Source organism: Lissotriton vulgaris, chromosome 2_1, assembly GCF_964263255.1.
Source record: "Lissotriton vulgaris chromosome 2_1, aLisVul1.2, whole genome shotgun sequence".
Lineage (NCBI taxonomy): Eukaryota > Metazoa > Chordata > Amphibia > Caudata > Salamandridae > Lissotriton > Lissotriton vulgaris.
The window spans coordinates 327,097,469-327,110,967 of record NC_141687.1 but is presented as its reverse complement, the minus strand read 5'-3'; the positions used below and the strand labels follow the sequence as shown (position 1 = coordinate 327,110,967).

General features: G+C 52.8%; 1 protein-coding gene across 20 annotated transcripts in view; it reads right to left on the bottom strand.

Moving 5' to 3' along the window:
• Positions 1-13,499, bottom strand: part of NCOR1 (nuclear receptor corepressor 1) — a 1,907,529-nt gene that overhangs the window by 658,117 nt on the left and 1,235,913 nt on the right. For all 20 annotated transcript variants that reach the window (XM_086955042.1, XM_086955041.1, XM_086955040.1 and 17 more), the window contains one exon: positions 9,114-9,215. In XM_086955042.1, the coding sequence (XP_086811168.1) occupies positions 9,114-9,215 (102 nt within the window). The remainder of the gene's footprint in view (positions 1-9,113; positions 9,216-13,499) is intronic.

The following is a 13,499-nucleotide window of genomic DNA, read 5'->3' as shown; positions in this document are numbered from 1 at the left end:
CTGAACCGTGTCCAGCAGAGAGGGGGGTCCTGGAAAGAGCCGAAGGCGCTGCCAGTGAGGTCAGGCTGACATGCAGGATAAAGCAGACACGCTGTGCGGACACTCAGCATCATGTCAGCGGCGTCTGTGTAGAACAAAGTACGGCGGCCTCTCGGCGGCCCCGCACATTACAGTACAGTCTGTGCCACGGCACACGAGGAAAGGGCTGCAGCCCCGACTACACAGCCAAAGCAACGTGACCACAGAAGACATATTGATGCAAAAAGAGTATCCATTTGTCAAATCATGGACCAGAATAATAAGTTCAGAATGGCACAGGTTTTTCTATTTTTGAAGAGAACGGTGCAATAGGCACTTTGCAGCAGTATAATTCAGAAGAACTAAACAGAGCACGCTCTAGGCATTCTAGGATAGAATGTAGTTCAGTTCACGCTGGGCACCTTCTGATTACTCAAACATAATGTACCCTAGGGCCCTAGACACTCATATAAAGAAACAGACACAGTGCACCCTAGACACACTCATAAAGAAACAAACAGTTCACAATAGACACTCTTATAACAAGGTTTACAATCCCGGGCGGAAGTCAGGCAGGCCGGGGGCGGGACGTTAAGACACACCGGAAGCCCGGGCGGGCTCCCGTGAGGTGAGAGAGCCTCGCACGCACAGAAGGAAGAGACCGCCGCCGCCTGCAACGAGCCCTCGCCTGGAGACGAGTACAGGTGAGTGGGGGCCTTTGCTGAGCTGCGAGGGCGGGGGGCATGTGTGTGCGCGTGGGGCGGCTCTGTATGTGTGTGAGCGTGCGTGTGTGTATGTGTCTTGGAGTCTGTGTGTATGCGTGTGTGTGTTTTAAAGAGCCCGGTGACTGGGGGGGGGGGGGGGGGGGGGGGGGGGGGTGAGCGAGCGAGCGAGTGAGTGTCTGTCAGTGTGTTGGATGCTTACTCCAGCTCGACCTAAAGAGGCATTTCTTTACAATTGGCTAATTGACAATTATTTCAGATAACCCAGTAATTTTCTGTCTGGATGAGACCTACAAATCCATATGCGGGTCGAAAAACCTCAATTACAAAAATGCAACAAACTACTCAACATAAATTGAAAATCAGAAACTGTTTGATGATTGAAACATACAGAAAATTTTACTTTTACTCTAGTGACTTTTTTTAATGTTGGTTGTGGTTCTTTGTGCGCACTGCACTGGGGTCACATCACTATAAAAAAGAGAAACTATTTTCTTTATATATTGGAAGAAAAAAAATCAATATATTCTTTCTTAGAAGTTCAAATGCTGTTTTTGGCTTGTTACCATTTTATATTGCACTGAATGGTTACATGAATTGGGATGTCTATTTAAAACCACTGTTTTCACTAAGCATCCTGCCTTAGGCCTAGGTAGGCCTGCCTAAGGGAGACATTCACATATTACAGCAGGAGACTTGGCTTTGCCATTGTTTAAATGGCGAAGTCGGGCTAGCAGTTTAAAACTGCTCTTTCAGTCTGCAATGGCGGATCAGAAGACTCGTTTTACCTGTGTCACACCCACGTTGACACAAGTGCTGTAATCTCAGAGGTGACCCTCTACACCTTCCATGGCCTGGGTAATCTTGGTACCATATACTAGGGCCTTGTAGGTAAGATAGCTTGTGACAATTGGGTACAAGCCAATTCAAAATAAAATATTTTAAGGTTGGGTCCTTAGCACTGAATTGTGGTTGGCAGACCTCAGTTCAAGTTGAAGTTCAAAATTTGTATAGCGCACTACTGACCCAGAGGGTCTCAAGGTGCTTGAGGGAGGGGAGGGGGGAGGGGAAGGGGAGGTACTTTACTTATCGAATATCCAAGTTTTTAGTTACTTTCTGAAGGAGAGTTGGTTCTGTGTAAGGCAGAGGTGGGTGGGGAGAGAATTCCAGGTTTTGGCCGCTAAGTAGGAGAAGGATCTTCCCCCCCATGGTGGATCTATGGATGCGCGGAATTGCGACGAAGGCTTGATTGGACGATCGTAGTTGGCGGGTGGGGGTGTAAAAGGACAGGCGCACGTTGAGGCATTCGGGTCCTAGGTCGTAGAGGGCTTTGTGTGCGTGGGTGAGGAGTCGGAATGTTATTCTTTTGTTGACGGGGAGCCAGTGGAGGTCTTTCAGGTGACCGGAAATGTGAGCTTGGCGGGGGATGTCTAGTATGAGTCTGGCTGAGGCGTTTTGGATGCGATGGAGTTTTTTCTGTAGTTTGGCTGTGGTTCCGGCGTAAAGGGTGTTTCCGTAATCCAGTCAGCTTGTGACCAGTGCGTGGGTGACCGTTTTTCTCGTTTAGGTGGGGATCCAACTGAATATTTTTTGGAGCATGCGTAGGATGTTGAAGCATGATGATGAGACGGCGTTGACTTGTCTGGTCATCGAGAGGGAGGAGTCCAGGATGAAGCCCCGGTTACGTGCGTGGTCCGTTGGCATGGGTGCTGTTCCCAGGGCCGGTGGCCACCATGAGTCGTCCCAAGCAGAGGGGGATGAGCCTAAGATGAGGACTTTCGTTTTGTCCCGAGTTCAGTTTTAAACGGCTGTTCTTCATCCACTCGGCTATATCTTTCATTCCTTCGTGTAAGTTGGTTTTGGCGGTGTTTGGGTCTTTGGTGAGGGAGAGGATCAGCTGGGTGTCGTCTGCGTAGGAGATGATGTTGAGGTTGTGTTGGCGAGCGATGGATGCGAGGGGACTCATGTATACATTGAAGAGGGTGGGACTGAGTGAAGATCCTTGTGGTACGCCGCAGATGACTTCAGTGGCCTCCGATCTGAAAGGGGGGAGGCGGACTCTCTGGGTTCTTCCGGCGAGGAACGAGATGATCTAGTCCAATGCTTTTTCTTGAATTCCGACGTTGCGGAGGCGTTGTACGAGGGTGCTATGACAGACTGTGTCGAAGGCTGCAGAGAGGTCAAGTAGGATGAGGGCAACTGTTTCTCCGATGTTCAGTAGTGTTCGAATGTCGTCTGTTGCTGCGATGAGGGCGGTTTCGGTGCTGTGTTTGGCTCGGAAGCCGGACTGTGAGGGGTCGAGGGATTTGTTGGATTCGAGGAAGGCGGCGAGCTGACTGTTGACGGCTTTCTCAATGACTTTGGCAGGGAATGGGAGGAGCGAGATGGGGCGGTAGTTCTTAAGTTTAGTGGGGTCTGCTGTGGGTTTTCAGAAGGGCGCTGAGTCGGCATGTTTCCAGCTTTCCGGGACGGTAGCGGAGTTGAGGGAGCAGTTGATGACGTCTCTGAGATGGGGTGCGATAATGGAGTCTGTTTTGTTGAAAATGTGGTGGGGACATGGGTCGGTTGGCGATCCTGAGTGGATGGAGTTCATCAGGCGGATGGTGTCTTCAGTGGTGATTGGGTTCCAGGCGCAAAGGTTGTTAGAGGGGGGATTTGGTTCGGAGGTGGGTGGAGTGGACTGGTCTCCGGACTGGTTTTCAAAGCTGTTATGTATGTCGGCGATTTTGTTGTGGAAGAATGAGGCTAGGGAGTCGCAGAGGTCTTGGGAGGGAGTGATGTCGTTGATGCCGGCGGTGGGGTTGGTAAATTCTTTGACGATGTTGAATAGTTCCTTGCTGTTGTGGGCGACAAACCAGCAGCTACAGTTGAAAAACGTGTTCCGTAACCATAAGTCATTTCTTTGGTTCCCTCTTACTGAAGAAATTCTGGTCAAACAAACATTAGATTGCTACTCATTACACACTCTGAGACCTGTTCCCCAATGGACATGTTCCACACTTAGCGGACACCATGGCAGTACAAGATATCCCCTATATGGACCTGTTTGTCTTTAGGAGACTGCACAACAATCTGCGTTCCCTCATACCTACATACCCACTATCACCGGAGGACTTTACACCTCTACATATGTTAATCACAGCTGCAGACGGCAACCATATCACTTCCAAACTATATCATTCTTGCATGGCCTTGAGACCAGACGAACAAGTTACTTACCTTCGGTAACGATATATCTGTAAGAAACATTAGTTAGTGTTAGATTCCTTACCTTAGAATATCCCCAGGCGTCAGTCTGGATCCGGAAACTTTTGCGTAGCAGTACCCCTGCGCGTCGGTAGGCGTCGTCTGCAGGCGTCCCCTGCGGCTCCGCGTCCGTCGTCGGCGTCGTGCGCCGTGATGACGTCGCTGGAGTACATAGACGCCGCCTCCGCGCGCTGACGTCAGTTCTTTGCACACAGCTTTTCCGCGCCAGGAGACGCAGAGCCATGAGAGAACCAACACTGGTGCCATGTACAAACTAGGGCCCTGAAAGGGATGACCTTAACCCTAGGTATCAGTTCGCAGAACGGGGAGGATGGGTGGGTTCGGTAAGGAATCTAACACTAACTAATGTTTCTTACAGATATATCGTTACCGAAGGTAAGTAACTTGTTCATCTGAAAGAAACACGTTAGTGTTAGATTCCTTACCTTAGAATACATACCCCAGCAATACCAACCCCGGTGGTGGGTCTGCGAACCAATACAAAACTACACCAGAAAGTCCTGGAGGACAGAACGGCCAAAGAAGCCATCCCTCCGGACTTGACTGTCCAGGCAGTAGTGCCTCGCAAAGGTGTGCAGCGAGGCCCACGTAGCCGCCTGGCAAATGTCCTGCAAGGGGACTCCCCGGCCCAGGGCAGTAGTAGCCGCCGTGGCCCGAGTGGAATGGGCCCTCAGCCCAACAGGAGGCTCCTTCCGAGCCAAAGAGTAGCACGCTTTGATGCAGAGGACGACCCATCGAGAGATGGTTCGTTTACAAACCGCCCGTCCCTTCTTCGCACCCACGTAGCCAACAAACAGTTGGTCATCCACCCGGAACTGGCGTGTGCGATCCATGTAAAATGAAAGCGCACGTTTTGGGTCCAGACGATGGAGCCGCTCTTCATCCTTTGAAGGATGCGGAGGCGGGAAGAAGGAAGGGAGGGTGATGGACTGCCCGATGTGAAAGGCCGAAACAACCTTGGGCAGGAAAGAAGGTCGAGTCCTCAGAACCACCTTGTCAGGATGAATGGACAGGAAAGGAGGTTGGACAGAAAGAGCCTGGAGCTCACTCACCCTCCTGGCAGAGGTGATGGCAACCAGGAAAGCCGTCTTTAAAGTCAGGAGACGGAGAGGGCAAGAATGAAGGGGCTCAAAGGGAGCACACATCAGGAAAGTTAGAACCAGGTTCAAATCCCACTGAGGCATCACAAACGGAACAGGTGGAAACATGTGAGTGATGCCTTTCAAGAATCGAGTTACAATCGGGGATTTGAACAAAGAAGGCTGATCAGGAAGCCTCAAGAAGGCTGAAAGGGCAGAAAGGTAGCCCTTGATAGTGCCCAGAGCAGAGCCCTGCTGGGCAAGAGAAAGAAGAAACAGAAGAACCTCCGAAAGAGGGGCAGAAAGAGGATCCACAGCCTTTGCTGTGCACCATGCCACAAATCTGTTCCACCGACAGGCGTATACCGACTTAGTGGAGGGACGCCTGGCTGCCAGAATAACATCACAGACTTCAGGAGGCAAGTCAAATGGCCTCAACTGCCGCCGCTCAATCTCCAAGCATGGAGGTGGAGACTGGACAGGTTCGGGTGGAGGACCGTCCCCTGCTGCTGCGACAGAAGGTCCTCCTGAAGGGGCAGGCGGATCGGGGGACCGACTGACATGCTGAGTAGCTCGGGATACCAGTACCTTCGAGCCCAGTCCGGAGCCACAAGGATAACTTGGGCCCGGTCGCGCCTGATCTTCTTCAGCACTCTGGGCAGAAGTGGTATAGGCGGAAAGGCGTATAACAGACCGCAACTCCACTCGCGCCGAAAGGCGTCGCCGTGCGAGTGCCGTCTTGGAAACTCCAACGCGCAGAACTGATGACATTGCGCGTTCTCTTCTGTGGCGAATAGATCTAACCAAGGCTCTCCCCACTGCAGAAAGATGCCTTGCGCCACGTCCGAGTTCAGACGCCATTCGTGATCCACCGAGCACCGACGGCTGAGTTCGTCCGCCCTGGCGTTCAGAGAACCTGCCAGGTGTTGAACCGTCAGAGTCACGCCCTGACGTTCCAGCCATTGCCAGAGGCGCAGAGCCTCCTGGCAAAGGGTCCACGACCCCACACCGCCCTGTTTGTTGCAGTACCACATGGCGGTGGTGTTGTCGGTGAACACCTGCACTACACTCCCGTTGACAAAGGGGAGGAATGCCTTCAGTGCCAGACGAATCGCCCGCAGCTCCAACAGATTGATATGGAGCCGGGACTCCGCCGGAGACCAGATGCCTCTGATCTCTGCCTCTCCCAAGTGGCCACCCCAGCCCTGGAGGGACGCGTCCGTCACGACAACGTGCTCCGGTTGGGGAAGGGAGAGGGACTTGCCCCTGACCCAATCGCGGTCCGTAAGCCACCACTGCAGTTGTCTCGCAGTGCCCTCCGAGATCAAGACGTGGTCGGACAAGTTGCCCTGATGCTGGGCCCACTGAAACTTCAGGTCCCACTGCAGAGCCCGCATCCGCCACCTGGCGTGATGCACCAGAAGGATGCAGGAAGCCATCAGTCCCAGCAGCCGCAGCGTCAACCTGACCGAGACTCGGGATAGCGGCTGAAAGATGGGAATCAAAGCCTGAATATCCCGAACCCGCCGTTCCGGAGGATAAACCCGAAACTGCGCCGAGTCCAGAACCGCTCCGATGAAAAGGAGCTTTTGAGAGGGACACAGGTGTGATTTCGGCACGTTGATGGAGAACCCCAGGCCGTGCAAGAGGTCTGCCGTCATCTGAAGGTGGTGGACGACTGTCTGGGGCGAGCCCGCCTTCAACAACCAGTCGTCTAGGTAGGGGAAGACTGAAACCCCTAACCTGCGCAGATGGGCTGCGACCACCGCCATCACCTTTGTGAACACCCGTGGGGCGCTGGTAAGGCCGAAGGGGAGCACGATAAACTGAAAGTGCTCCTGGCCTACCGTGAACCGCAGGTAACGCCGGTGGGCCGGCAGGACGGGGATGTGAAAATAGGCGTCCTGCAAGTCCAGCGCTACCATCCAGTCTTGTGGGTCTAGAGCAGCCAAGACCTGAGCTAACGTCAACATCTTGAACTTCTCCTTCCGGAGGAAGCCGTTGACGTTCCTTAGATCCAAGATAGGACGTAGGCCCCCCTTGTCCTTCTTGGGCACCAGAAAGTAGTGGGAATAACAACCACGCCCTACTTCTGGCCCAGGAACGCGCTCGATGGCCCCCTTGGCCAAGAGGGCCGTAACTTCCTCCTGCAGAAGTGTCAAGTGGTCCCCCGACACACGGTGGTTCTGCGGTGGCATGGCTGGAGGAGAGGTCTCGAAGGGGAGGGAGTAGCCCCTTCGGACAATTTGCAGCACCCACCTGTCCGAAGTGATCGTGCGCCAGTGAGCGTGGTGATGGCGAACCCTGCCACCCACTGGCGTCACATGGGGCCGAAAGCACGGACTAGGAGGATTTTGGGGTAGATGCTGCGGGGGAAGGTGTGGTCTGACCCCGCCGTTGTCCCCGACCGCCACCACGGCGGTTTCCACGGCCGCCACCGCGTTGGAAGGATTGTTCGCTCCCGCCTAGCCTTGTTGGTAAGGGCCCGGCAGTCGAGGCACGATTCCACGTCGTGGTCGGGGCCCAGACACCGGAGGCAGAGGCGGTGATGGTCTGTGACCGACATCGTGCGCTCACAGTCATCGCAATTCTTAAATCCAGGCATCCTATCAGGCACAATAGAGAAAAAAGTCGAAAAACTTGGTCAAAGACCGGAGTACTGCTCTTCCAGATCTGCGTCCACTGGCGCGGAAAAAAGAAGAACTGACGTCAGCGCGCGGAGGCGGCGTCTATGTACTCCAGCGACGTCATCACGGCGCACGACGCCGACGACGGACGCGGAGCCGCAGGGGACGCCTGCAGACGACGCCTACCGACGCGCAGGGGTACTGCTACGCAAAAGTTTCCGGATCCAGACTGACGCCTGGGGATATTCTAAGGTAAGGAATCTAACACTAACGTGTTTCTTTCAGATATCACTGCACGAGTATGGGAAAGGTGGGAGGAGGAAATGGGTCTGCAACTCACGGATCAAATATGGGGCTAATGCTGAACAGATATCAAGAAAATATCTACATAAATTGCTCCACTTTAATGATTTACATAGGTACTATGTCTCCCCAGTCGACATTGTAAAATTCAAACCCTCTAGGTCTGACCAATGTATGAAATGTGGATCCCCTGGTGAAGATTTCACACCTCCTTTGGACATGCCCAGTGATAGCCACCTACTGGACTGCTATATGCTCCCACATCTCAGACATGACCGCCCATGCTATAAAACCAGACCCCCTAACTGCTCTCCTGGGATACACCCAAAACAGACTGCAGACTGGTGCTTAATCTCGATGGCACTGCTGCTGGTCAAGAGAGTGATAGCCCTACACTGGGGCAGTGCCAGATCACCCAATGCATCAGACTGGATGGAGGGCATGAGCAGCTGTGAGAGCCTGGGGGAAGACTACGCTATCCTGCAGCCCCCTACATCTCGCCCTATGGACATTTGAGCACCCTTCCGCACATATCTCCAGGCTCTAACACGGAGCATCCCAAACCCTCCCTCCGAAACACCACATGATAAATGCCCCCTTGGACAACTCTTCACTGACAATTTGCAGGATTATGTGCCACGGTACTTATCGGGTTAATTGTATGGCTGATAGTGCTGGCAAATGTAGTCTACAATAGCTACATATTCATTGATATGAGTTTAATACTGTAAATGGCTGCAATGATGCAATTCATTGTTTTATAGTTTAATTTTTAACCGCATGCGCGCTAGCGCTTTTCCCGCTGCGCACTGAAAATTCGAAAATCGCGCGTTATGTGACAAAGCCAGCTCGTCATGCGCGTAGCGCAGGTAACGCCCATGACGAGCTGGCTTTGTCATCAGCGCTGAAGGGGTTAAACTAAATAAAGACAATTTAAAAAAACAAAAAGTCTACCTCAATTAAACAAGCCTAAATGTATAATAGAAATATCAGTGAGACAATCACTGGTGTGACGGAATAACTTGAGTTACTAAAAGACACAAACATCACAGCGAGATTAGAGGCATCATCTAAACAGTAGTCTAATGGAACCTTACCTCTGACAACTCCGTCGTGTTGTGCTCGGACTAGCAGGCCCTCTGCCTGGGAACTGGGGCTCCTCAAGGAAAGATCTTCTTGTTTGATATAGGTCACTGCAGCTATGGCAACATGAAGGAAAATGTTAGTGACCTATTACCATTGGGTTCCTGCTTGTTCTAGTGTAGATTAATCAGCAAAATCTACTAACAGTATATAGTGATGGGGAAGAAAAATTGTTAATCACTATAATTTTTTGTTTAATCAGAGAGACTGACGCATCTATAGATCACATTGAAGGCCACAATGCACTAACACACAAAATACACGTTACCCCGCCCCAGGGTGCTTTAACTGAATCACCACACATGGGTAAACCAGTTTTACCTGCATCTACCATATCACAGGGGAGCAGGAAATCTTATGAGACTTAACAACAGAATGAGCTACAAATTATGATTTTTTCGTTTGCAGCAAATGTGTAGTCGATTCACTGCATAAAACTCCACAAATGTAAAATGCACACAAACTTCAGGTCCCACGGTAGAGCCCGCATCCGCCCCAGAAGCCGCAGCGTCAACCTGACCGAGCCTCGGGATAAAGGCTGAAAGATCGGAATCAGAGCCTGAATATCCCGAACCCGCGGCTCGGCGGGATAAACCCGAAACTGCGCCAAATCGAGAACCGCTCCGATAAAGAGGAGCTTTTGAGAGGGACACAGGTGTGACTTTGGCACGTTGATGGAGACCCCCAGCAGGTGCAGGAGATCCGCCGTCATCTGGAAGTGGCTGACGACTGTCTGGGGCGAGCCCGCCTTCAACAACCAGTCGTCGAGGTAGAGGGAAGACAAACCCCTAACCTGCGCAGATGAGCTGCGACCACCGCCATCACTTTCGTGAACACGCGTCGAGCGCTGGTAAGGCCGAAGGGGAGCACGGTAAACTGAAAGTGCTCGTGGCCTACCGTGAACCGCAGGTAGCGCCGGCAGGACGGGGATGTGGAAATAAGTGTCCTGCAAGTCCAACGTCACCATCCAGTCTCCTGGGTCCAGGGCAGCTAAGACCCGAGCCAGTGTCAGCATTTTGAACTTCTCCTTCCGGAGGAGGCCGTTGACGTTCCATAGGTCCAAGAAAGGGCGTAGGCACCCTTTGCCCTTCTTGGGTACCAGAAAGTAGTGGGAGTAGCAACCACACCCTACTTCTGGCCCAGTAAGGCGCTCGATAGCCCCTTCTCGATAGCCCCTTTGGTCAAGAGGGCCATAACTTCGTCCTGCAGAAGCCGCAAGTGATCCCCCGATACGCGGTGGTATTGCGGTGGCATGGCTGGAGGGGTCGTCTCGAAGGGGAGGGAGTAGCCCCTTCGGACGATTTGCAGCACCCACCTTTCCGATGAGACAGTGCGCCAGTGGGAGTGGTGATGGCGAACCCTGCCCCCCACTGGCGTCACACGGGCCTGAAAGCACGGACTAGGAGGGATGAATGCTGCGGGGGAAGGTGTGGACTGGCCTCGCCGTTGTCCCCGACCGCCTCCACGGCGATTTCCACGGCCGCCACCTCGCTGTATGTTAGTCTGCGGTGCGTGGCTGGCAGCACATGCGGGGGCGCCCCTTCCTTGCCACGAAAGGAGCGAAAGGCACCCGTTTGCTGGCGCGGGGCCGAGAGGCCCAAGGACTTGGCCGAAGCCCTGGAGTCCTTAAAGTGCTCAAGCGCATGGTCTGCCTTGTCGCCAATGAGGCGACGGCCATCAAACGTCATGTCCATCAGTGTATTCTTGTCATCCGCTGAAATGTTGGCGGATCTCAACCAGACGTGGCGACGAATCGCCACCGTCGTTGCCATCGCCCTGCCCAGTGAGTCGGTGGTATCCAGCCCACACCGGATGGAGAAACGTGCCGTATCTCGACCCTCCGCAAGGGCTTGGGCGAGTTTAGCCTTGACCTCTGCCAGGCATTGTGGCAGCACATCCGCGACTGTGTCCCACAGGGAGTGGGTGTAATGGCCCATGAGGCATGCAGTGTTGGAAGACCGCAGTCCCAAACTAAGGGAGGAGAATATTTTCTTTCCATAATTCTCATACATCTTGGATTCCCGATCATGCGGAGCCGACGGGAATACGGTCTGGGAATTAGAGGCCTGGATGACCAGGCTCTCAGGGGTGGGGTGGGTGGACAGGAAACAAGGGTCGGCCGGAGCCGGGCGGTGGCGTCTGGCCACGTTCCTATCTACAGGCTGGCCTGTAGCGGGCCTAGACCAAGTGCCCAAAAGAACGTCAGTCAAGGCCTCATTAAACGGCAGCAGAGGCTCGGTTGAGCTTGACTGCGGTTTAAGGACCTCAGTGAGGAGATTAGTCCTCACGGCTGCGACGGGGAGCTCAAGGCCCAAGGCCTTGGCTGCCCGCATCAACACCACACTGAAGGTTGCCCCCTCCTCCGAAGCCACGGTAGGAGGTGAGACAAAGCCAGTGTCTGGCGAAGTGTCCAGACCACTGGCATCCCGAAGTCCACCTGTCCAGTCCTCCTGGGACTGACACTCACGTGTCAGAGGGTCCTCAGACCCCTCCCAATACTCCTCATCACCCATCTCCTGATAATCAGGGTTGGCAAAGGACGTGTCCGGTCCATTGAAGTAGAACTCCCCAAGCGGCGTCCAGTGGCGCCGCTCTGACGCCGGAACCGGGTCGAGGGAGGTATTGGGGACGGCGCCGCCCGAGGACGGTGCCGGAGGGGACACCAGGGAGGTCATCAGGGATACCGGCGACGATCCGGATGCGGATCCAGTGGGGCCCGAAGGCGCCGGCGCCGGCAGGCCGAAGCACCCGCCGGCATTGGGGCCGAAGCATCTGACCCGCTAGGGCCCCCAGACGGGTCCGCTGGGCCCGAAGGCGCCGCGGAACCCGCCGGAGGAGTGAGGGACCTCATGGCCATGAGGAACCTCTCGCTCTTTTGGAGCTTCTAGCCCCATATTTTAAAGCAAAGGAAGATTTTATTCTTCTTGGTGATTTTAATATTCACGCTGATATTTCTGCGCATCCAGAAACTATATCTTTGCTTGCTGACCTATCCACTCTTGGTTTAGATGTGCAGAATAGCGAACCCCTACACACAGGAGGTCACTTCCTAGATTTGCTCTTCTCCAACTGCTCTAAAGTACGATGTTTGCCCACTGTTCAAATTAACCGGTCTGACCACTTTATAGTGGAATTTTTTCTATTAGGAGTGGATAGACCCTTTCAAAAGAACACCCTCCGCCTATTTGGCGTCGACAGTGGCACAAAGTAACGGTAGAGGAATTGAAGAGGTTATGGAAGAAGCCTATTCCTCTAGAGAAGGACCGTGTGGAGTCCGTACTGGCCAAATTTAACAACTCTCTCACAGAGGCATTTGACAAACTAGCCCCTCTGAAGCTACATAAACAATATCCTACTGCCAAACAGGAAGCATGGTAAACTGAAGCACTCAGAACAGAGAAGCAAGGATGCAGGAAGATAGAAAAAAAATGGAGGAAAATGCGAACAGAGGAAAGCAAGAAAGCATATCGTGAGGCCCAAACTAACTATTATAAAATCATTAAACTTGCACGGAGGAACAGCCTCACTCAGCAACTTGCAGAGGCGGGTAATTGCTCTAAGGAATTATTTAAAATTCTCCAGGCGTTTGTAAAACCAGTCGCATGCGAAAGCCCAGATGATTTTTCTCAATCATTATGTGACGAAATCTCTCTGTTTTTTGAAAACAAGATCAACCTGATCTATGAAAAAATTCTGAGAGCTTCCAGCCAAAAGAGTAATTTTCCCACTCCTTTTACCCTGCCCACACGGAAAGATAGCTCACTTATGGCTTTCCCAGAAGTCCGCGTTTTAGATCTACCCTGCCTCATGAGTCACATAAAATCAGGGTCTCCAGATGATTTTCTGCATGCCAAAATAGTTGCCTCCCTGAGTACTCTGCTTGGACCTCAAATCCGAGCAGTAATTAACCATTCTCTCAGGGAAGGACATGTGCCCATGGAGTGGAAAAAAGCGGTGGTGAACCTTATCCGGAAGAACGCAGCACTTCCATGGACGGACCTCTCAAACCTCCGACCCATCTCCCTCTTGCCTTATCTTAGCAAAATGACCGAGAGACATGTGAACACCCATTTGTCTAAGTACATCGAGGCAGCGGACGGTCTAGACTTCTCTCAATCTGGGTTTAGACCCAATCACAGCACGGAATCTGCCCTCCTCTCAGTGACCGATAACATCAGGATGTCACTGGATGGAGGGGGCTCCATGATTCTGATGCTGTTAGATTTATCCGCTGCCTTTGACACAGTGTCACATGAGATACTTCTTGGTCGTCTGAGGGAGATGGGCATAGGAGGCGTGGCGCTATCCTGGTTGGAGAGCTTCCTTTCGGGCCGCATACA